The following is a 20,103-nucleotide window of genomic DNA, read 5'->3' as shown; positions in this document are numbered from 1 at the left end:
CCGGTGAATCTATGTGTCATAAGCTGTCATGTGTGCCTAAAACTAGTTACTTACCCAGAAGCAACTCTATAAGGTAGAAATTATTGTGCGTTCTAATCCTATACTAAGACCTCGGATACTGAATTCAATGGTCTCATGTTGGGCCTAACATACCGTCCTTCGTTCGGGATTACTAACTTCGTTTCTTATGCGATATCCATTAGGTCCTTAGATTTTATTATAATGTGATCAATATTAAAATAAATATAATACCAGACGATAAAAGAGTTAGCAATAAGAAAGCAATTGAATTATACCCAAATTGTATAAATTACAAAACCAAGCATTCGTAAGGGAGTTCCTCGACTCCACCTAACCTAGGAAAAATAAATTACAAAAGCAGAAAGAAAAGAACCTTATTTCCCTCGGAGTTCCTTGGCCTCCTTGCCTTCTCTTAGAGTTCTCCTACTCTAGAGTGAATATTCAATGTCTCTGAATATTTTGGAATAAATAATACTGAAGGAAGGATGCTCTATTTATAGTTTTTCAGCTAGGTTTGAGCTTTTTATGCGCATCCATCGCACCCATCGTGGCCACGATGGCGTGTATTTTCGTCTCATCGTGGCCACGATGGATCTTATCGTGGTGCGATGGAAGTTCTTCTCAGGATTTTCTGCGTATTTTTCAAGTCATCATCGTGCCACGATGGAACAGGTTTTCTGCAGATTTTCTTCAATTTTAACCGCCTTCTCATCGCGCCACGTTGAACTTCATCGTGGGTACGATGGTTGCGCTGCTTTATTACATTTTTGCTGCTTTTTCCACTTTTCTTGCTTTTGGGTCTTATAACATCACTTTTCCCGGTATTTGCTTGCTTTTGGGCTTCAATTACTAATAAAACAATCCTAATTTACTACTAAAAACAACATATAATTGGTTGTCATCACATAGCTTGCATCATCACATTCAAACCTTCAGCAGCCAAAAGTAACAAGAAAGGAGAAAGCAAATCCCCTTCTTAAACCCCTCTCAAGAGGGAACTCATCAGTGGGGCTACCATTAACTAAAATCGACGGCGTGGCCGTGCCAACACATTCTCTAATCCATTTCCGCCAAAGCGTCGGAAAAAACATACGACCCATAACATCATCCAGATAGCCCCAATCCATGTAGCAATGTTTGTTCTACATTTTAAAATGATTGATAGAGCCGGTGCATATTTAATGTATTGTAAAGGATAATATAGTAAATATAACAATTTTCTTAATAAGTGTGAAACAATAAAATTTAGCTAATAAATAAGGCCGGATGGAGTAAGTTTAAAGTGCTACTGAGTGGTGTGTTGAAACAAGTAACTTGAAGTTTTTATATATAATATTGAACTCTCCTAACCTTCATTTTTTTAAGCAATGTGAGACTTCTCCAATATAATTTATGCGATCAATATTATGCAATGAACCCAACACCATGAGCCATACAAATAAGAACAAACAAACGACAACACTAATGATGAATCAGTCTTTTCTACAAATGTTCATGTTTGTCTTACACTCCAAATACGTCTGCAAATTAACAACTTCCACAAAACTCCACCGTCCACCACTTTCAATAATTTTCATCTTTTTCTCTTTATATTCCAAACCTTAAATTTCACACTAACACAAACCCACCTTAATAATTCTCATCATTTCTAAAAAAATATATAAAAAGTTTTAAAAAAAATGTCCAAAACTATAGTTGATGAATGTCGTGGTGTTCTTCATGTCTATAGCGATGGTTCAATAGTTCGAAAGTTAAACCCAGCCTTTAACATCCCTGTTGAAGAAAACGGCACCGTTTTATGGAAAGATGTTGTTTTTGACTCAGCTAATAATCTTCAACTTCGGCTTTATAAGCCAGCTAATACAATAAACTCCAAGCTTCCAATTTTTTACTACATTCATGGTGGCGGATTTTGTATCGGCTCGCGGACATGGCCAAATTGTCAAAATTATTGCTTTAAGCTCGCTTTGGAGCTTCAAGTTGTGGTTGTTGCTCCTGATTATCGGCTTGCACCGGAGAATCGGCTACCGAGTGCAATTGAAGATGGTTTTATGGCTGTTAAGTGGCTTCAAGAAGAAGCTTTGAGTAGTACTGAGCCGGATCCTTGGTTGAGCCATGTGGCTGATTTTAGTCGGGTTTTTATTTCGGGTGACTCGGCTGGTGGTAATATAGCTCATGATTTGGCGGTTCGGCTTGGGTTTGGGTCGGCTGAGTTGGCGCCGGTTCGGGTTAGGGGTTATGTTTTGTTGGCGCCGTTTTTTGGTGGAACTGTTCGGACTAAGTCAGAAGCTGAAGGACCAAATGATGCTTTTCTCAATTTAGAACTTATTGACAGGTTGTGAAATTTTATATACTTATATCTTCACTTTGCATACTAAAGATTTTACATTATGCTTACATCCATTAAAGATTTTTTAATGATTTTGGTATAAACGTACCGGTGTGTGTCATGTCTTGTCCGGTGTACATGTTTGTGTCAGACGTCATTGTTTTATTGGTAAACACTTATAATTTTAGGGAGAAAATTGAACCAAAGTGACATAACAATTTAGAGAAAAACTGAACACTGAATTGTTAATGGTTTGTCCCGAACAAACTGTTATATTGAAAGCAAAATCATTGATCTTGTGTACGTAGGCGATCCCAGTGTTATTTCACTTTGGACTTTATCCTCCACCAAATCATCTGATCTCCTGTTCTCAACTTGTTAGTCTTGCTACACAACACGAGTCTAGGCGATTTGTTTCCCTTGTAGTCAAGTTATACTCATTCCGTACGATGAAGGATTGGGCCTTCAAGGTCCGAACTCATCACATTTCTGGATAGATCTGTTATAACAGTTCAGTAAATTGGTTCTATATTTTTGAAAAATATTTTTTAACCAAATTGAACCATTGACAATTCCTTTCCAAACAGAACCGGTTCAGTTTTTCTTCTTTCTTTTTTCCATATATAAGCAATGAAAATATAGTATAGGTTATAGTGTTATACATATATAGTACCTACTAATGTTTTTTTTTTTGATAATCATAGTACCTATTAATCTGTTGCAAATATATACACTAGATATATACTCAAGTGTTGTTACTATATAAAGGATAATTAATATAAAAATAGTGTCAAATCAAAATTTTGGTGAGTATATATATATATATATAGAAAAGAACATTTATTTGTTATTGTTTGATTCTAACTAGTGATAGTTGTTTGTTAATATTGGACAGGTATTGGAGGCTTTCAATACCCATTGGGGAGAATACAGATCACCCACTTGTGAATCCATTTGGACCCCATAGTAAGAGTCTTGAGGAAATTGATCTTGACCCAATTCTAGTAGTGGTTGGAGAAAATGATTTGCTTAAAGACAGGGTAGAGGATTATGCAAGAAGGCTTAAGAATTGGGGTAAAAATATTGAGTATGTTGAATTTAAAGGACAACAACATGGGTTCTTTACTATTGATCCAAATTCTCAACCATCAAAAGAGTTGATGTTGATCATCAAACAATTCATTGAGAAGAATTAAGGGAAAGTTTATGAGAGCTTCAAACATTACTACATGCAACTATAATATAAGCTAATTAATTGCAAGTTTAGTCTATGATTAGATTTCATTTGGATAATTTCAATTGTGGGTTTTATTAAGTTATGAGGATTTGCGTAAACATTAAAAAGAAAAGTGCGTTATAAAAAAATGGATTCAAATTTAATCTCACATAGGTGGCATAAAAACTAATGAGATGTCAATTGTTTTATTAGATTATTGCATCTTTGGGCAAGATTGTGTTATTGTATTACATTAATATAAAAAAGATGGAGTTTTCCTCAAAAACATTTTTACCAAATTGCAAAAGGATAAAAATGGTACAATATATATTAACAAAAGAACCCACAATTAGTACTCAAAATATAGATGTCATTGTTTAACAGATAGAGAGATAAATACAATTAGTTACAATTGCAGATTTATATATTTGCACAAAAGAAAATTATAGATTTGTTTTTCTTACAACTTTTCAAGAAACCGTATTTAAGAAAACTCCTAGTATTGATCAATTAACTGTATATAACCTTCTTGAAGATGATAAATTCGGATCTCTGATAGATCAGACAATTTACCCAAAGAATCTTCGTCCATGACCAACAAACGTTTGTGATCCTTTCAATTCCACCCCAACCAGAAAGTAGACGTTTTTACTAACGATGATTGGTGGTTAAGAAAAATCACTAGTGAGAAGGTCAAATTCTCTATCATCGGAGGATTGGTGGGGAAGATACATCATCGTAAAGAAATTGTGCTTCTTGTCGAATTCTACTTCACCATTAAGTCCATTCCTTATTTCTCTGTAAAATATTTCACATAATGGAATAAACTCTATACTACTAAGGTAATGCCTCAAATTGCGAAGCTCAAGTTTGTTCACCAACATTAATATAGTAAGGAATGGACTATAACACCGGTAAACAACTTTGAGCTTCGCAATTTGAAGAACTACCTCAGTTCTACAATCTATTCCATGGGATATTTTATACGGAATGGACTTTGTGGTGAAGGAAAATCTGACAAGGTGCAAAATTTAGTTAAGACGATGATTCTTTCCCACCGATCCTCCCATGATAGAGTTGGATCTTCTTACCAGTAATTTTCCCTTAACACCAACCATTGTTAGCAAATACAACCACTTTCTTATTGGGTTGGAACTGGGAGGATAACACTCATTTGGCGGTAATGGACGAAGCTATTTCAGTGTAAACTGTCTTTGTGAGAAATCTAGACTTATCATCTTTTTTGTAATAATCTATGTATTACCCATTCAAAAGGAATGAAACAATTGTTCCTTCGAAATATGAACCCACAAATCCGTTTTGTGTTTATATAGTTGAGGTAAAAATAAAATAAAACTTTTTGGTCAATGGATTTTTAATTCATAGACAAATATATTAAATGGATTTAATGTTGGTCAATCTTTTTGGTCAATGGATTTATTTTTGATATGGTTATTAATTGAATTTTTAAATAACATATTTTTTTAATTGGATTTCTTTTAATTGGTCAATGACCTTTTTTTTGTTTAAATTGGTCAATGACTTTAATTGAATAATATATATTAAAAAAATTCTTTATTTTTTTGTCAATGATTTCTTTTAAGGACAAAACTTACATGCATTTCCATACATGCATTTCTTACTTTTCCACTCACAAAGAGGTGGTTATTTGTGTTTTTTCATTTTGAAAAAATAAAAGAAAATTATTTTTAAATAAAAAAAACTACCTCTTTGTGAGAGGAAAAGTAAGAAATGCATGTATGGAAATGCATGTAAGTTTTGTCCTTCTTTTAATTGGATTTCTTAAATACTGTAGTTTTTTTTTTGACAAAAATTTAAATTAATTTGATTCGATATAATATGTAAGTTCTAGCTTGATTCGTCATTTAAATCTTTTGCAATCAGTGGTGGTAAATCAAAGTCATTGGATGAATCACAAATTGACCATAGTAATTAATTTGATTCGATATAATGTGTAAGTTCTAACTCAACCGACAAATGTCAATATTGTTAGGCTAAACATCTTTATTTGGATTTAACTTCGAGATCTAAAACAGTTGTGTGTGTGAATTTGTGGTGGTGATTGTCATTTGTCCACTAACAATATAAACAAAATTGATTTTTTTTTTTTTGGTAACAAACAAAATTGATTCAATACACAGTAAAAATATAATGTATCATTGTACCAAAAAAAAAAATACTGTATCATTTTATCAAACAAAGTTAATTTTATGTATAGTAATTAATTTTGATTTATTGATTATAAAGTGGCTCGGAACTCTTTTTTACAACAGTGCACAACTACAAAATCAAAACAATATATTTTTGGGTAAATAGGGTTTTACCCCCCTGCAAAATAGGAGAATTTTGCATTACCCCCTGTAAAATAAAAAGTTGTGTTTCCCCCTCGTAATATTAAGATTCTTTGTTTTACCCCCCTGAATTGACAACATGGATTTGAAATCTTAATTTTGCTGACATGGCAACCATACGTGGCTTTTTTTTTTACACATGGCTTTTTTTACTGTTTTTATTTATTTAATTTTTATTTTGCCACATATTGAGCTATGTCATATAAAAAAAATATAAAAAATAAAAAACAAAAAAGGGGAAAAACAAACAGCAAGAAACATCAACAATCTTCACCACTCTCATGGGAAGAACAAACAACAACAACCCATTCTTTCATTCAATTAAAAAAAAAAATCAAAACAACAACAACAAACTTCATCTTCAATCTTAAATTTCATCTCATCAATTCAATCTCAAACCCATAAATCCAAAACCATAAAAAACTCATAAGTTTCTCAAAACATAAAATCTCACGGTTCATTCTCCACCACCACTGTCGTCGTCCATCTCTCTTTCCCACCAATTGCATCTCTCTTCCTTGCAGCATCATTCTCACTAATTTCCGCCGATTTTCAGATCTGAATTTTGTTGTTTGTTGATTTTCCAAAAAATTAAAATTAAATCAGAATTAATGATGTTTGGAGAACATGTGTTGTTGTTATTTTTCTTGAACTTGTAATTGCTAACCCAACCCATATCCTTCACCAAGATCAAAGGAATGAACACGTGAGAGGTAGAGACCAGGAAGGAGGGGATGAAGGAGTTGATTATGTTAGGGTTGTTGTTGGTGGTGGTGGTTATGGAGGAGGTGGAGGAAGAGTTTGAATTGGAGGAACTGTGGAGATGATGATTTTATTTTTTTTTCGATTTAGGGATTTGAGATGAAAGTTGCTTCCTGAGATTTGATATGAAAGTTGTTTTTTGGAAGAAAAAAAAATTGTGGGATTTGAAATGAAGATTTTTTTAATTTTTTTTTTATTTTAAATAACAATGATTTGGAATAATTATAATAATAAAAATAAATAAAAATTCTAAGAAAATCCACATATGCATGCCACATCATAAAAAAAAGATTTCATGTCTAGTTGGCGAATTAGGGGGGTATTTGAATGAATCTTTATATTACAGGGGGTAATCACAATTTTTTTTTTCAGGGGGTAATGCAAAATTCGCCCATTTTGCAGGGGGTAAAACCCTATTTACCCTATATTTTTTCACAGGTTTGACGCATCTATTAAAGGTAATTATATAATTCCTCCGTCCTAAATTATAAGAGAAAAAACTTTTTTTTTTTTTGTTCCAAATTATAAGGGAAAAACTATTTTTAAATTTTTTTTCACTTAACCTCATAAAATTAAATGCAAATTGCATTTAATTTTTTTTCTCTCTCATTTTCTCAATAAACAACGACCAATAAAAATTGTCATGTTTTACTTTTTCTTAATAAGTGTGATTTTTGTTTTTCCCTTATAATTTGGGACGGAAGGAGTATGATACAATGTCAAATGTTAAATGTAAGTATATCTTTCGGTTGAGATTCAATTCTTTCTTCGCCATAATATGGGAGTCCAACTCTCATTCTACAAATCCAAAATCATTTGATATGTTATTCAGATACATCAAAATTAATGGTTTGCGTCTTTTTTTATATGCGGTTAATTTTTATGTGTCGCAATAGCATATCAAATGATTTTGGATTTGTCTGAAATTTTACATAAATGATCTATATGATATAAACTTTCAATCTAACGGTGGATTTTATAAAATTTATATCGGTTAAAACATTATTGAGAGGTGTAACATTTGGTATCAAACTAGTTGGTGTCATTTGATCCTGACCCTATTTAGCATTGATGGTTCAAAACTAAACACTATTGAGGAAAAAAAAACCCAAAATCATTCTTTCAAGATGTTTAATAATAAGAAACTAATTCATCTTGTGTAACCCTGTCAAATCCCTTTGGGCTTCAGTTTGTGCGTGGATTGGCACTCCGCTCGTGGATTCCACTACCTTGCGTGATCACTTCACCTAGTTCACTTCTTCTTTAGGTGGATCTCGAGTGTGTCGATTTTTTATGCAGCTCATTTGGCTTACTTGCATTTAGGTTGTGTGGACGCACAAAAATCATCGAAAGTTTAGAGGCTCAGCAGGCACTACTCATCTTCTGTTTGGACAAGATCAAACTATTTTCTCACAGATGGTTGAAAACGACGAGTGTTACTTTAGCTTCAAACTACCATAGCTCCTGGTCTAGGTCCTTTGATGTGTTTGGGCCTTGTATGATTTGTTCTGTTTGTGTTTTTTCCCTGACTCGTTATAAACCTTTGTAGTTGACCTCGGTACGTCTTGTGCTGAGGAGACTGTTTTAGTTAATATATCTCATTTTGCCTTGTTCAAAAAAAAATGATAAGAAACTAATTTGACTTTAGATTAGATCATTCATGATTCTAATGTGTCTTGGCATCTAATCAGGTTTCTTTGAGTGTACGACTAAGTATACATGGATTATTGTCTCAAATCACCACAGTTAAGAATCATACTTCAGAAACATGATTTGCTAAATCACTTTGAAGATTCAAATTCTAAGAAAGATAGAACTTATGGTATAGACACGTCAGTTCAGAATCATGCAATCAAGACAAAGTCAAGAGATTCACAATGAAGAATTGATGACAAGAGTCATCACTTCAATACCATAGTTCAGAAAATTTCAAAAACATGAAGATTCAAGAGTTCAAAAGAGTGATCAAATTCATTCAATTGACCATACTTCAGAAACATGTGAACTTCAAGTTTCTTAGTCACAAAGTCTCCTAATTGAACTAGAAAGAAATGGCTAGTTTCCGGCATGTTCTCTAAGACTCACACAAAGTTAAACATCAGTATAGAAGCTTTGGGTTACAAGTTAAGAAGGATCCAACTTCTGTATAAAAGGAAATGTACGTGTTCTTCACTTCAGAAACAAGAGTGACTACAAGATATTGCAATGCAACAAAAGCAAAATATTCACTTAAGAATCAAGATCTCTTCAAAGAATTTGGTTATATATCAAATATCTTCAAAGAAAATAAATCACACTCAAGCTCATACACTAAATATTCACTTAAGAATCAAGATCTCTTCAAAGAATTTGGCTATAAATCAAATATCTTCAAAGAAAATAAATCACACTCAAGCACATACACTATCTAATTGGATGACTGAAATTTAAACAATATATTGTTGACATAAGTGTCTGCAAAAGCGTAAAATGTACTCCGTTCTAATTTGGTGACTAAAATTTAAATAAGATAACAATATAATAAAGTCATCCCAAACTCACATACATTTTTTTTAAAACAACACTCACACACACACATCTCGTAATTCGAATTTTGATCTTAGTGTCCGACCTAATAATTTCAATAAACAACCATTTGACTCCAATATAATACAATATTATTTTTCTCAAAATCTTTTAATTACTAAGCACAAAATATATACATTATTTTTTGGGTACAAACACAAATTATTTATTAATCTAAACAAATTCTAGAAATATCCGTAACCATCAACACATACACACACCATTCTCCATTTCTCACATTTGGCTAATATTCCAATTCCAACCGAACGCATCTTCCGCCGAATTCACAATCACCACGAACTACAACACGACACCGTTTTACTTTTACTCTTTCAACGGTTCAAATTGGTTGTCGTTGAGAATCACTTCTCCAAAACCCGGTTCCCGCGAACCGGGCCCACATCTCTTTCTCTAAAGCAACGTCTTCCAATTTCTCCTCCGCCGAACGATCCTTCTTGAAACGCTCATCCAACGGTAACGAATCAACCCTAAAATCATTGTCAACGACGCTTGATCTCTGTGATTGCAAAAAAACGACGTCGGTTTTCTTAACTTTGGCATCGTTCTTCATTAACCGTCGTTGTCTTCTTCGATAAACTGCCTTCCGGAAAAGCCCTGCCGGTAAGGAGTAAACCGCTAAGACGACGACGTTGAGAACTGCACAGGGACAACAGCAGCAGACTGCGGTGCATTCTGCTGCTGCGCCTCCTGCCATCTCGCCAACACCGCGCCGTTTACGCGGCGTTGGTGATGGAGGGATGAGAACTTTGCTACTCATTAAGATTGAATAATTATTTCTTAGAGTGATCGTTCATGGTGGAATTATGATGGATGATAATTTTGGAAGAAGAAGAAGAAGAAAAAGGAGATAAAAATAAATAGAGATTAAAGAAAGAGATAAGAAGAAGAATATATATGGAGAGGAATTATTAGAAAACTGTTTAGAAGAGTTTGTGTGGTGGAAGAAAGCGTTTCGTAATTGATATGATTAATGATAATACCGTTTTATCTAGAAAAAACCGAAATTGGTGTAAATTCTTATTTTTGTTTTAACTTCATTTTTTTTTAAGCAATGTTTTAACTTCATTTAATTCAACGCTTGTTTGCTTTTTTTTTTTAATAACTTTCTTTCTGATAGATTATTTATAAAATTCTTATTCTTAAGGAGAATTGTCGATCATTTTGTTTTTACAATATTTTGAGAGATTAATATTCGCAATTGTGCGTGGAGGATATTCGATCTACGTTAAAAAAAGTATTTTTAACAATTTAAAATTAAGAGAGATATTTTTGAGTGCCTTTAATTGATAGAATACAAAGGAAGGCGTATTTCCAACATATTACTAACGAGCAAAGTTGTCAGAACCGAATCGGACTAGTCGGGCCAGGAACCAGTATGAAAGCGGTTCGGTTTGGCCTGAAAACAGACAGCAAATGAACCGGTAAAAAACCGGTCGGATCGGGTCAAACCGGTAACCGGTGCGGTTTAGCGGTTCCGGATTTTTTTAAAAAAAAAGGACAAAAATCGGGCATTGAACTACAAAACCGGTAAAAACCGAAATTCTTTTTATAATATTTTTTTTACTACTATACTTGCATTGGGAAGCATTCATCTCATTATTAAATGAGAGAACATTTGACCCCATAAGCATTTGCAAACACTTTGTTTTGCTGTACATTTCAACAATAACTTACCAAATTCATTTATAGTGAAGCTACCTCTCAACTTTTTATGAAACTAGGAATGTGAGACTAATAGTGTAGTGCAAATGCAATCTCTCCATATTAGACAAGCATCATACATACAAACCTCGTACCTTTTTTTTTGAAAAAAAAAACAAATTTTTGTCACACTAAGAAGTGAACTTTTGTTAAATATTTTTGTTTAACCTCACTTTTTTATATTTCTCTTTTGATATTTTGCTTCTTTCTTTTTGTTAATAGTTTTGATATTTTGCATCTAATTTTAATAGTCAATAATTGTGATTCGAAGCTCTTACGAGTTTAATCTCAAATCCAATTTTTAAAACATGTCGTACACAATATTTTTCATCATTTAGATCAATTGGACAGACCAACCGAATTTAACCATACCGCGACAAATCCAAATAGAAATCCATCGGATTTGGTGACCGATGAATCTCCGGTAAATCTATACCAACATTAATGATTTTTCCTTTATCCTCAATGTCTTCTCTGACTATTATGTTAGACCATCTTCAATGGAGGTTCTTACCCTTTGAGCATTTGTACCTATTGGGTATCCAATTGGAGAAAATAAAATTGAGTACCTATTAAATAATATCATTTATACTACAAAAGAGTCGAGCTTTATATTGAAATTCAACTCATTTATTTAATTTATTTAATAAGCTTAATTTGCAACTCAAGTTTGACTAATTCAGTTCATAAACCAAGTTCAATGAATTAATTATCGGACCAAGTCTTGAACTACCTAAAAACAAACATGGAATAAGGGTTGGCTAATACCAAATTATGGCTATGATCTTGAGGTGGGAGGCATATTCTATGAAGCACGGACACGTGTAGGTGTCTGACACTCGTATGACACTCGGCGAACTAAACTGACAATTCGCGATATCATAATACTCAAGTATTTCTTTAAAAAAAATTATCATCTCAGCTTTGGTGTAAGAAATTCTCTTAATTTACTTTTTGATTTTTTAGATAGCACGTGTCGGATAGCTCATACCGGTGTCGAAAAAAATCATTTTTTCCTTTATTTTGACACTCCTTCTGTAAGACACTCATACGACACATGTCAGACAAGTATCCCCAAAAATATTGTTTATTCTTTGCTTATACGCTTCTTATGCACATATCAAATATATCTATAAGAGTTAAAGAAGTGTTGAAACAACAATATTGATCAAGGAAGAATAGAAGATATTACATTTTTTTTTACTAATGAAGAATTGAAGATATTACATTTTGATTACAATATTTTTCGTTTTTCGATGGATAAATAAAAGTAAAATATTATTATATATTGTTTTAAATTTTTTTTAAGAAATAACTAGCTCAACTTAGATTTACATGTATATATTTTAATTCCCAATTTATATATTTTATAAATATGTGTCAGTGTCTTATATTTTTTACATTAGTGGTGTCGCGATGTTCATGTCATGTCGCGGTGTCCGTGTCGGAGTCCGTGCTTCATTGGGCATATTACAACGTGTGTTTGTAAAACTGTGGAACAGTGGATCTAGTTGCACTCATGTTTATGCTGAGTTTTTTTTTTTAATTTGGTTTTATTCTTGGCATGCATTGGATGGTGAGAGTTGTTGGTTGAGAGGAAAATAGGGGAAATTTTGGTAGTGAATATGGTGGGAGTTTATCTAGTGGTGGAAATATATTGTGCACGATACACAACTTATGTGTCACTTATGCATATTAGAAATAACTTCATATGTGTGTGGAAAATAAATAGATGGTGTAAAATTTGTAGGTGTAAAATTTAGTATGATTCTACTCCCAAAACCTTGGCTAAATGAGTGACTGTTACAACTACAAGCATTAAAATTAGAGTATGGTAATGACTAAATTTACTGAATGGTAAGGATTCTTTCTCGGTTCTAAATGATAAATAATTCAAAAGGTAATATATTACAGAAGAAAAAAAAGTGGCAATCACATCTTCAAATTGGAAAATCTGATGAGATACCATTATGGCATTGCTTTCCAAATAATCAATGCTATATGTTACTATGTTTCAACCTCCTATCTCCTTTGTTGCTTTGCAGACACAACAAGTTCCATCATTTCTCACCTCACAAGGCCATGCCTAAGTTTGAACCATCAAGGAATCTCATATAAATATAATGTGTAACACTTATTCTAGCTACCAATGAAACCTAACCGGTGAAGAATGATGGCCAAAATGAGCATGCATATTGCTAAGATAAAGCCTTGTTTCCCTAGCAACCAGTTCTTTGTCTTTTTTGCACATTCAGCTCCTCTTTGAATCCTGTCCGCCCAAAGCATCTGCAAAGACAGTGAAGGTTCATCTTAGTACTAACTATAACAGAAAAAGATAGAAACTATACTATTTCAAGTAACAGAACACCAATGTCATTTGATTCTAAAAAATGGTAGTTATGTTGTTATGAACCAAACAAATTGAATTGAAAGAATGAAAATGAAGAGTAGAGAAAGAGAGAATAGGATAGATGTCTGTCCTCTAACGATTTCCCTTTCAACAATTGAGTCGCTGCTCTACCCACCAAGTTTCTACATACTATTTATCTAACTAATTGTTAGTACTCTAATTCTCCCTTATTATGCACCCTAACACTATGAGAGGCACCCCACGGTGCTACCACACAAGGCGCCAATGACATGCTGTGCCAGTGTTGTCAAATTTCTGCCATGGCATTATAACAAGGTGGATTTAGTGCCACCTGCCATAGGCTGCAACGCCTACTATACCCATCATTTTTCCACCATAGGCCGCAACGCTGTGATTATATGGAGAATTTTTTACTGGCTTCCATAATCTGTCATCCTCCATTGATAAAGTTGGCTGGGATTGCTAACAGATCCAACTTAGAGATGTGTTTTTTACCTTGCACAGGCTCATACCCGCAAGTAATAAAATAGCACCCAATAACAGAACGCCAATCGATAGTATAAAGTTAATCATTGAATTATCTTGTATCGAATGTTTTACAAGCTGGTATACTCTCACATTTTGTTACACTTCCTAGTATGGCCACACCTCCATCTTACCATCTTATTAATCTAAGGTCCAAAATTTTATGGATGAATACAAATTAAAATAATTTATTTAAGACTATGAAAAAGAAGATACCATTTTATCCAAGTTCTCTGGTGATAAGGATGACATAGCTTGCTGAGCTTTTGCTGCCTCTTCTGGTGAAAGCTTGAAACCAAATTGTTCTCCCATGTTTGCCATCATTTCTGGGCTCATATTTTTAAACATTGATGTGAACATCTGCAAAACAACATAAACGTGTTAAAATCAATTACAGAACCAATGTTACGACTTGCTAGTTGTCATCAATTATGTTGAATTAGCATTAATTGTAATTGATATCTTTTTTTATTATAAATACAAACAGGATGTGCTCTGTTTAGACACACAACATTACACAAAATTACAAAAAGAAACCACAAGTACACAATATTGACTAGGATGAAAGTAAATCTCAAACATGGAAGGTAACAACTAAAACCCACATGAATACATAATTAAAGGGTATACTTAATCATAAATTACTAATTACTCCCGCCATTCAATTCATATCATATATTTAAAAAATGATGCACACCCCTTGAGAAAGTTGGTTAACTACATTTATGTGACGAAAAAATAATCTTATTTCCTATTTTGGCATTCCTCACATTTTGGAATATCAAAAAAAATTGAAAAGGAGATTCTAAAGTTAAATCAAGGGTAATTTTGTAATGGTGTCATTAAATAGAGTATGGTAATTGAATTTTGTTTTCATACTAGACCAGAGGGACTACTAACTAGGAGGAGCATATGAGAGGCGAAAGACAAAATTTGGTTGCATTTATTCTAGCCAAGAATGTAGAAGAAGGATGTTGATCATTTCATCATACCTGCCGCATAGCTGGATCTTTCATCTGGTTTCTCATCTGTTCTTGTAAATCAGTGCTTGAGGAGGGGAAGTTTGGCTCTGAAGAATTTCTAATATTTGAAAACGCGTTGTGAGAAGAACTTGATTCTCCAAAAGCATGAGTGGTGCTTGAGGATGGGAAATCTGACTGTGAAACATTTCTTTCATTCTTGTCTACAGCTGCTGATGATGGAATAGATTCTTTCCCTTGCAGTACGGATGCCATTTCAAACATCTTCTTAAGTTCATCTGGTGGCATTTTACTTATCATGTCACTTGCTGTTTTAAACATATCAGGTGTCAAGTTTGGAGGAATCGATCCAGGGTTGAATGGAGAATCAGAGGAACCTCCTCTTAAAAACGGGTTGTCCCCTTGAAATGAAGACGCCATGTCAAGCATTTTCTGAAGTTCCTCAGGTGACATCTTTCCGATCATTTCTGTGGATGCTTTAATCATATCTGGAGACACGTCTTTGGATTGTCCAATGTTCAAAGCAGCCAGGGTGGCAGGATCGGCATTTGAAATGATGTTTTGGAATGATCTGTAGAATAAAAAAAGCAAGATTGTAAGTAAATCTATTTTGTATACTTGATTATATTAAAAACATAGAAACAAAATATGCTTAGCACATTTACAAAATTCCCAACTACCTGATGGCTTCTGGATCTTTTCTCAGTGTATCTAAACTATCTGGTTTTGATTTTGGATTTTCGTTGTTAGCTAGACTGCTACTCTTAGAGGAACCACTAGATTTTTGTGGTTGATCAACTGTTTGTTCAAAAGAAGAGCTTCTGTTGTTTCCAGAAGGCACATTCTCGACTTCTTCAGTTATTTCTTCAATTACTAATTCTGCAAACATGATGCAAACAAGGTTAAATTTTACATCCATTAGAACCATAAAGCTCAGCGGGAAATGAAAAGAAGGGACACATACTTCTAGGTGCAAAATCACCACCTTCCTTTGTCAACTGTTCCTTGGTGTCCCTGAAATAAACATTTGATGACATTAAACAGAGTTCAAAGACATCACAAATTAGATTGAACGTACGACAAACTTTTAAAAAAACCGTTGAATTTCAATAGTCTTAATACTACATGTTTTGAATTTTTATAAAAATTTGTGGAGTTGATCTACTCAATGAGATCTTTGAATTCAGAAGGAGCAGCCTAGTTTAGTACCAGGATATATACCAATTCTTCTATTACAGGTTACTCAATATTCAAAAGGAAAAAACAGAATCGTAAACATGTTACACATATGCCTAATAAAGCATACAATGATACAATCCATTGTTTACATCGATTCTTGATTATAGTACCTAAGTAGAGAATGGTCAATCACAACAGTCATAAATGTAGATGTATCATATATCATATATCATATATATACGTAGATGAATGAATACTTCTATTCCTAAGACAGGTAAAAGTATGTGAAAAGGAGCAAGAACACACCGCAAAAGCTCCGCAATTGTATCGTCGCCAGGAGACACTTCAAGTGCGTTGTTCAAATCAGTAGCAGCATCCTAAACAAATCAGGAATACCATTAAGTTAAATATAAATGACAATACAATGACAACCCTAAAGCCAAATTGTTAGTTGAGTCACCCAATGCTCACCTGCAGACGGCCTAGTTCCTTATATGCTTGACCCCTTCGATAAAGAGCCTTAAGGTTCTTTGAATCATATACCAAAACCTACGATAGTTTAAGAGTATTAATACATTGAATGGATGAAATCAAACAGTCAATTAACAAAACAAAACTAAGATTCCCAGCAAATTAGAATCTAAAGAAATATTTGCATTGTATCACAATAGCAGTTATATATAGTAATCTACTTGGCTGATAAATTTCCCCATTATACCACTATTACACATGTTGCAGGTGGCTATGAAAATTTGCAATTAACATCCCATTGCGATGGTAAATGAAAGTAATTATGAATACCTCAGAACCTTCTTTTATGCACTCATCATACTGCCTTGTCTTCAAGTAACAGGACATCAAGTTAAGTGAACACGCCAAAAGAAGCTTTCTACTTTGAAAAGATGGAATCTCTTTAATGTTTTCCTTAGCCTAGAATGTCAAAAATTAAAATAGTGATAGACCTAAAATGTGATGATTTCCTTTAGTCTCAAAACAGAGATAAACAATAAGAAAAAAAAAAGGTGTGAAGGGGAGGACAGTTAAGCAATCTCAAAAAGTCGACATACCAGCTTATACTTCTGCAAAGCATCATCAAACTTTCCTTGATTGTGAAGTTCATTTCCCTGCAAAATTTTATTTAACAGAAAATAAAAATTCATCAGTTATTAGGGTAGTACAAATAGTAACACTTCATATCTTTATGCAATGGCACCAAGTATATTTTCTGATCAGACCATTCATTATAATTCCATTTATCGTTCTTGAAGCTAAAAAAATTGACGAAAAACATTTTCTTCAGGGCATAATATGATTTTACAATAGACAAAATTTGGGTTTTGAGAAATAAGGACCAACATATCCACATGCTATTCTTCCATTATGAAAAATTGGAATGTGAATAATTCTCAATGACACTTTAAAAGTACAAAAGGGCATCCCCGTAACTTATTTTATCCATTGGATTCATCTCATGTCACAAACATCAATATAAAAAAAAGAAAGAAAAAAGTCTGCGGCTTGCGATTCATGTTCTACAAAAACACCAGATATATATTTCTATTCACCTGCTTCTTCAACATCTCAGCTGCATTCAATTGATATTTCATCTGAGCATCAGCATGAGCACGCATAGCCGCTACTTCATCAGGCGATGCATTAGCCATCTTTTGACCAATCTCAGCCATTTCTTCAGGCCGTGTATGCTTTAACTGTTCAGCAGCAAGTTTAAAATCTTCAGTATTCATATTCTTCATGCTTTCTGAAGCCATCCTCATCAACTCAGGATTAGACATCATCTGCATTTCCACACCAACAAAAAAAAAGCACAACACAACAGTTAACTATCCACATTATATCAATATGAACATATATGTCTCTAAAGGTAAAAAGTCATAATCCTTAATAGGCTAAATGCATCCAAAGGTCCGCTCTCTATAATTGATTATGAAGATAAAGTGACTTTATTTAGTCTTGTTTTAAAGACATAGCTTCTTCACAGACCTAACTGTTACCTAAGTTAGAAACTTAAAGGACCTATTTGTTACCTAAAAGACTTACAGACCTAACTGTTACCTAAAAAACTTAAAGGACCTAACTTTTACAAATGTGAAACTTAAAGGACCCCTAGATGCATTTGGCCTTCTTAATACTAAGGTTTTAAATAGCAGTCACGGTTACGGATGCTGCGTTACAGATTGCAGTGGACGCAGTGTGAATTAATCACAACATCGCACAAATTTTATTAAAAGTATTGTACTATAATATATACATAATAACTTAAATTAGAGATAGATATGAAGTTTTGAACTAGGTAAAGAGTTAAAAGGAGATAACACTATGTAATTTATGTTTATATTTGTACTAAAAAACGTTTCTTTTTTTGGTCAAGTAGCCTAGTGGGTAGACTCTCACACATTTAAATGTGGAGAAGTGTGGAATCCGGGGTTCGAACCCCGGCCACTCCAATAATGTCTCTGGTAGCTACCATTTGAGCTACACTTATGGGACCTAAAAAAGTTATTTTTATCCATTTCAATTGAAAAATAATAATGGAATTATCTGTCTATTAGCATTTTGTCGTGGCCATAGTTGCATTTCGTCGTGGCCATAGTTGCATACCGTTTTCTCGGTAACAGACTGTTTTATAAAAACTTAAGCTTCAAAAACAATAAACAATGCAAGATATCCAATGTTGTGCAGAATGTGAACAAATCAATATTATAAATAGCAGAATTTGAACAAACAAACAACTATTTTCCACGATCTGCTATTAACAAGATATCATGAACATTCAAATTTAACTAATCACAATCAATTAAAAAAAGGACTTAACATGATGAAATCAAATTGAGATTACTAAATTGACAATAAAATTGAGGTCTTTAACATTATAACAATAATTATGAAACAAATTGCGACTAATCCAATCAACATGCAAAAATCAAAGAAAAACAATTAGAAAACCTGTTGTTGGATCCGAGCCATATCAGCAGGTGACATACGACTCATCTGTTCCTGAGCGATTCTGATCAAATCAGGATCCATCATACCGTTAAACATTCTCGATTCGAAGCAAATTCACCAGATCAAAATCGAAGATTGAGATTGATAACGATGAGAGAGAGAGAGAGAGATTCGTGTGTGTGTGTGTGTGTTTTTTTTTTTCTCTTCTTTTTTACTTTTTTGTTTGGTACTATTATTGAATGAAAAAGTTGGAAAGGTTAAAAGAAAGATTGTTGTAGTTATGGGGAAAGTAAGAGATTGAGAAATAGGGAAAGTGCGAAGAGAAGAATATGTGCGATTGTTGTGAAGAAGAACAAAGGAAAAGTCCGGTTTATAGGTGCCGCCTACCAAATCTGAAAACAATAAATAAATAAATAAATAAATAAATAAATAAATAAATAAAAGATGAGTTGGCTCCACTTACATACATTTATAGTGGATTTAAAGGATATCCACGGTAGCTGTCAAAAAAAAAAAAAAAGATATCCACGGTAAAGTAATTTTACATTAATATTTAATATTTAATTTAATTAAGGGTATTTTAAACGGTGTTCCGGAATATTACTTGTTAAGCATAAAAAAAAATAGAAATAAAAGATAAATATCGTCTGATGATTCCTTTTTTCATGCTATGAGATATGTCATGTTTGTCGCAAGGCGTATCTTGATATATTTGGGGAGTATGCAGTTAATTGTCGAGAGCTTTCATGCTTCAAATACAGACATGACTTTGTTTGAGATGTCATTTGTTATGTGAAGAAAGAGACATCTGTGAACTTCTTGACTGACCACAGGACAGGAGATCTACACAGAGGTCAGCTGATTTTTTGGTGTACTTCTTGACTGAAGTATCTTGACGATTGAGGATTTTACTGTAGGACAGACGGTCTTCAAAGCTTCTTCAAGCAAAGGGTCAAACATGAGAGAGCGTGTTCTAACAATCAACGTGCGTTTATCCCATTTGCATTTGACACGTTTGGTTTCCTAGTACCAGATGTCGTGAATATTTTGAAAAGAGTTCAAAGAGTCATGCATAGCAATGTGGTGTCTCTTAGATC

The 20,103-nt window shown here is 33.4% G+C and overlaps 3 protein-coding genes across 3 annotated transcripts; 1 reads left to right on the top strand and 2 right to left on the bottom strand.

Moving 5' to 3' along the window:
- Window positions 1-1,484: 1,484 nt before the first annotated feature.
- Window positions 1,485-3,694, top strand: LOC123921795 (probable carboxylesterase 15). Its single transcript, XM_045974473.1, has 2 exons — window positions 1,485-2,356; window positions 3,246-3,694. Exons 1-2 carry the CDS (start codon window positions 1,701-1,703, stop codon window positions 3,544-3,546), a joined length of 957 nt encoding a protein of 318 aa, XP_045830429.1. The 5' UTR covers window positions 1,485-1,700; the 3' UTR covers window positions 3,547-3,694.
- Window positions 3,695-9,228: 5,534 nt separating this feature from the next.
- Window positions 9,229-10,241, bottom strand: LOC123921463. Its single transcript, XM_045974023.1, has one exon. The coding sequence runs from the start codon at window positions 10,041-10,043 to the stop codon at window positions 9,606-9,608; it is 438 nt and encodes a 145-aa protein (XP_045829979.1). The 5' UTR covers window positions 10,044-10,241; the 3' UTR covers window positions 9,229-9,605.
- A 2,570-nt stretch (window positions 10,242-12,811) lies between these two features.
- Window positions 12,812-19,409, bottom strand: LOC123921037 (outer envelope protein 61). Its single transcript, XM_045973426.1, has 11 exons — window positions 19,007-19,409; window positions 17,608-17,838; window positions 17,110-17,166; window positions 16,844-16,972; window positions 16,514-16,591; window positions 16,349-16,419; window positions 15,828-15,877; window positions 15,544-15,742; window positions 14,876-15,434; window positions 14,100-14,243; window positions 12,812-13,273 (listed from the first exon to the last, which is right to left on the bottom strand). Exons 1-11 carry the CDS (start codon window positions 19,100-19,102, stop codon window positions 13,127-13,129), a joined length of 1,761 nt encoding a protein of 586 aa, XP_045829382.1. The 5' UTR covers window positions 19,103-19,409; the 3' UTR covers window positions 12,812-13,126.
- Between the last annotated feature and the right edge of the window lie 694 nt (window positions 19,410-20,103).

This window comes from Trifolium pratense, linkage group LG4 (genome assembly GCF_020283565.1).
Source record: "Trifolium pratense cultivar HEN17-A07 linkage group LG4, ARS_RC_1.1, whole genome shotgun sequence".
Classification (NCBI taxonomy): domain Eukaryota; kingdom Viridiplantae; phylum Streptophyta; class Magnoliopsida; order Fabales; family Fabaceae; genus Trifolium; species Trifolium pratense.
Note: the sequence above shows the minus strand (reverse complement) of the source record. Positions and strands in the feature narration are given on the sequence as shown.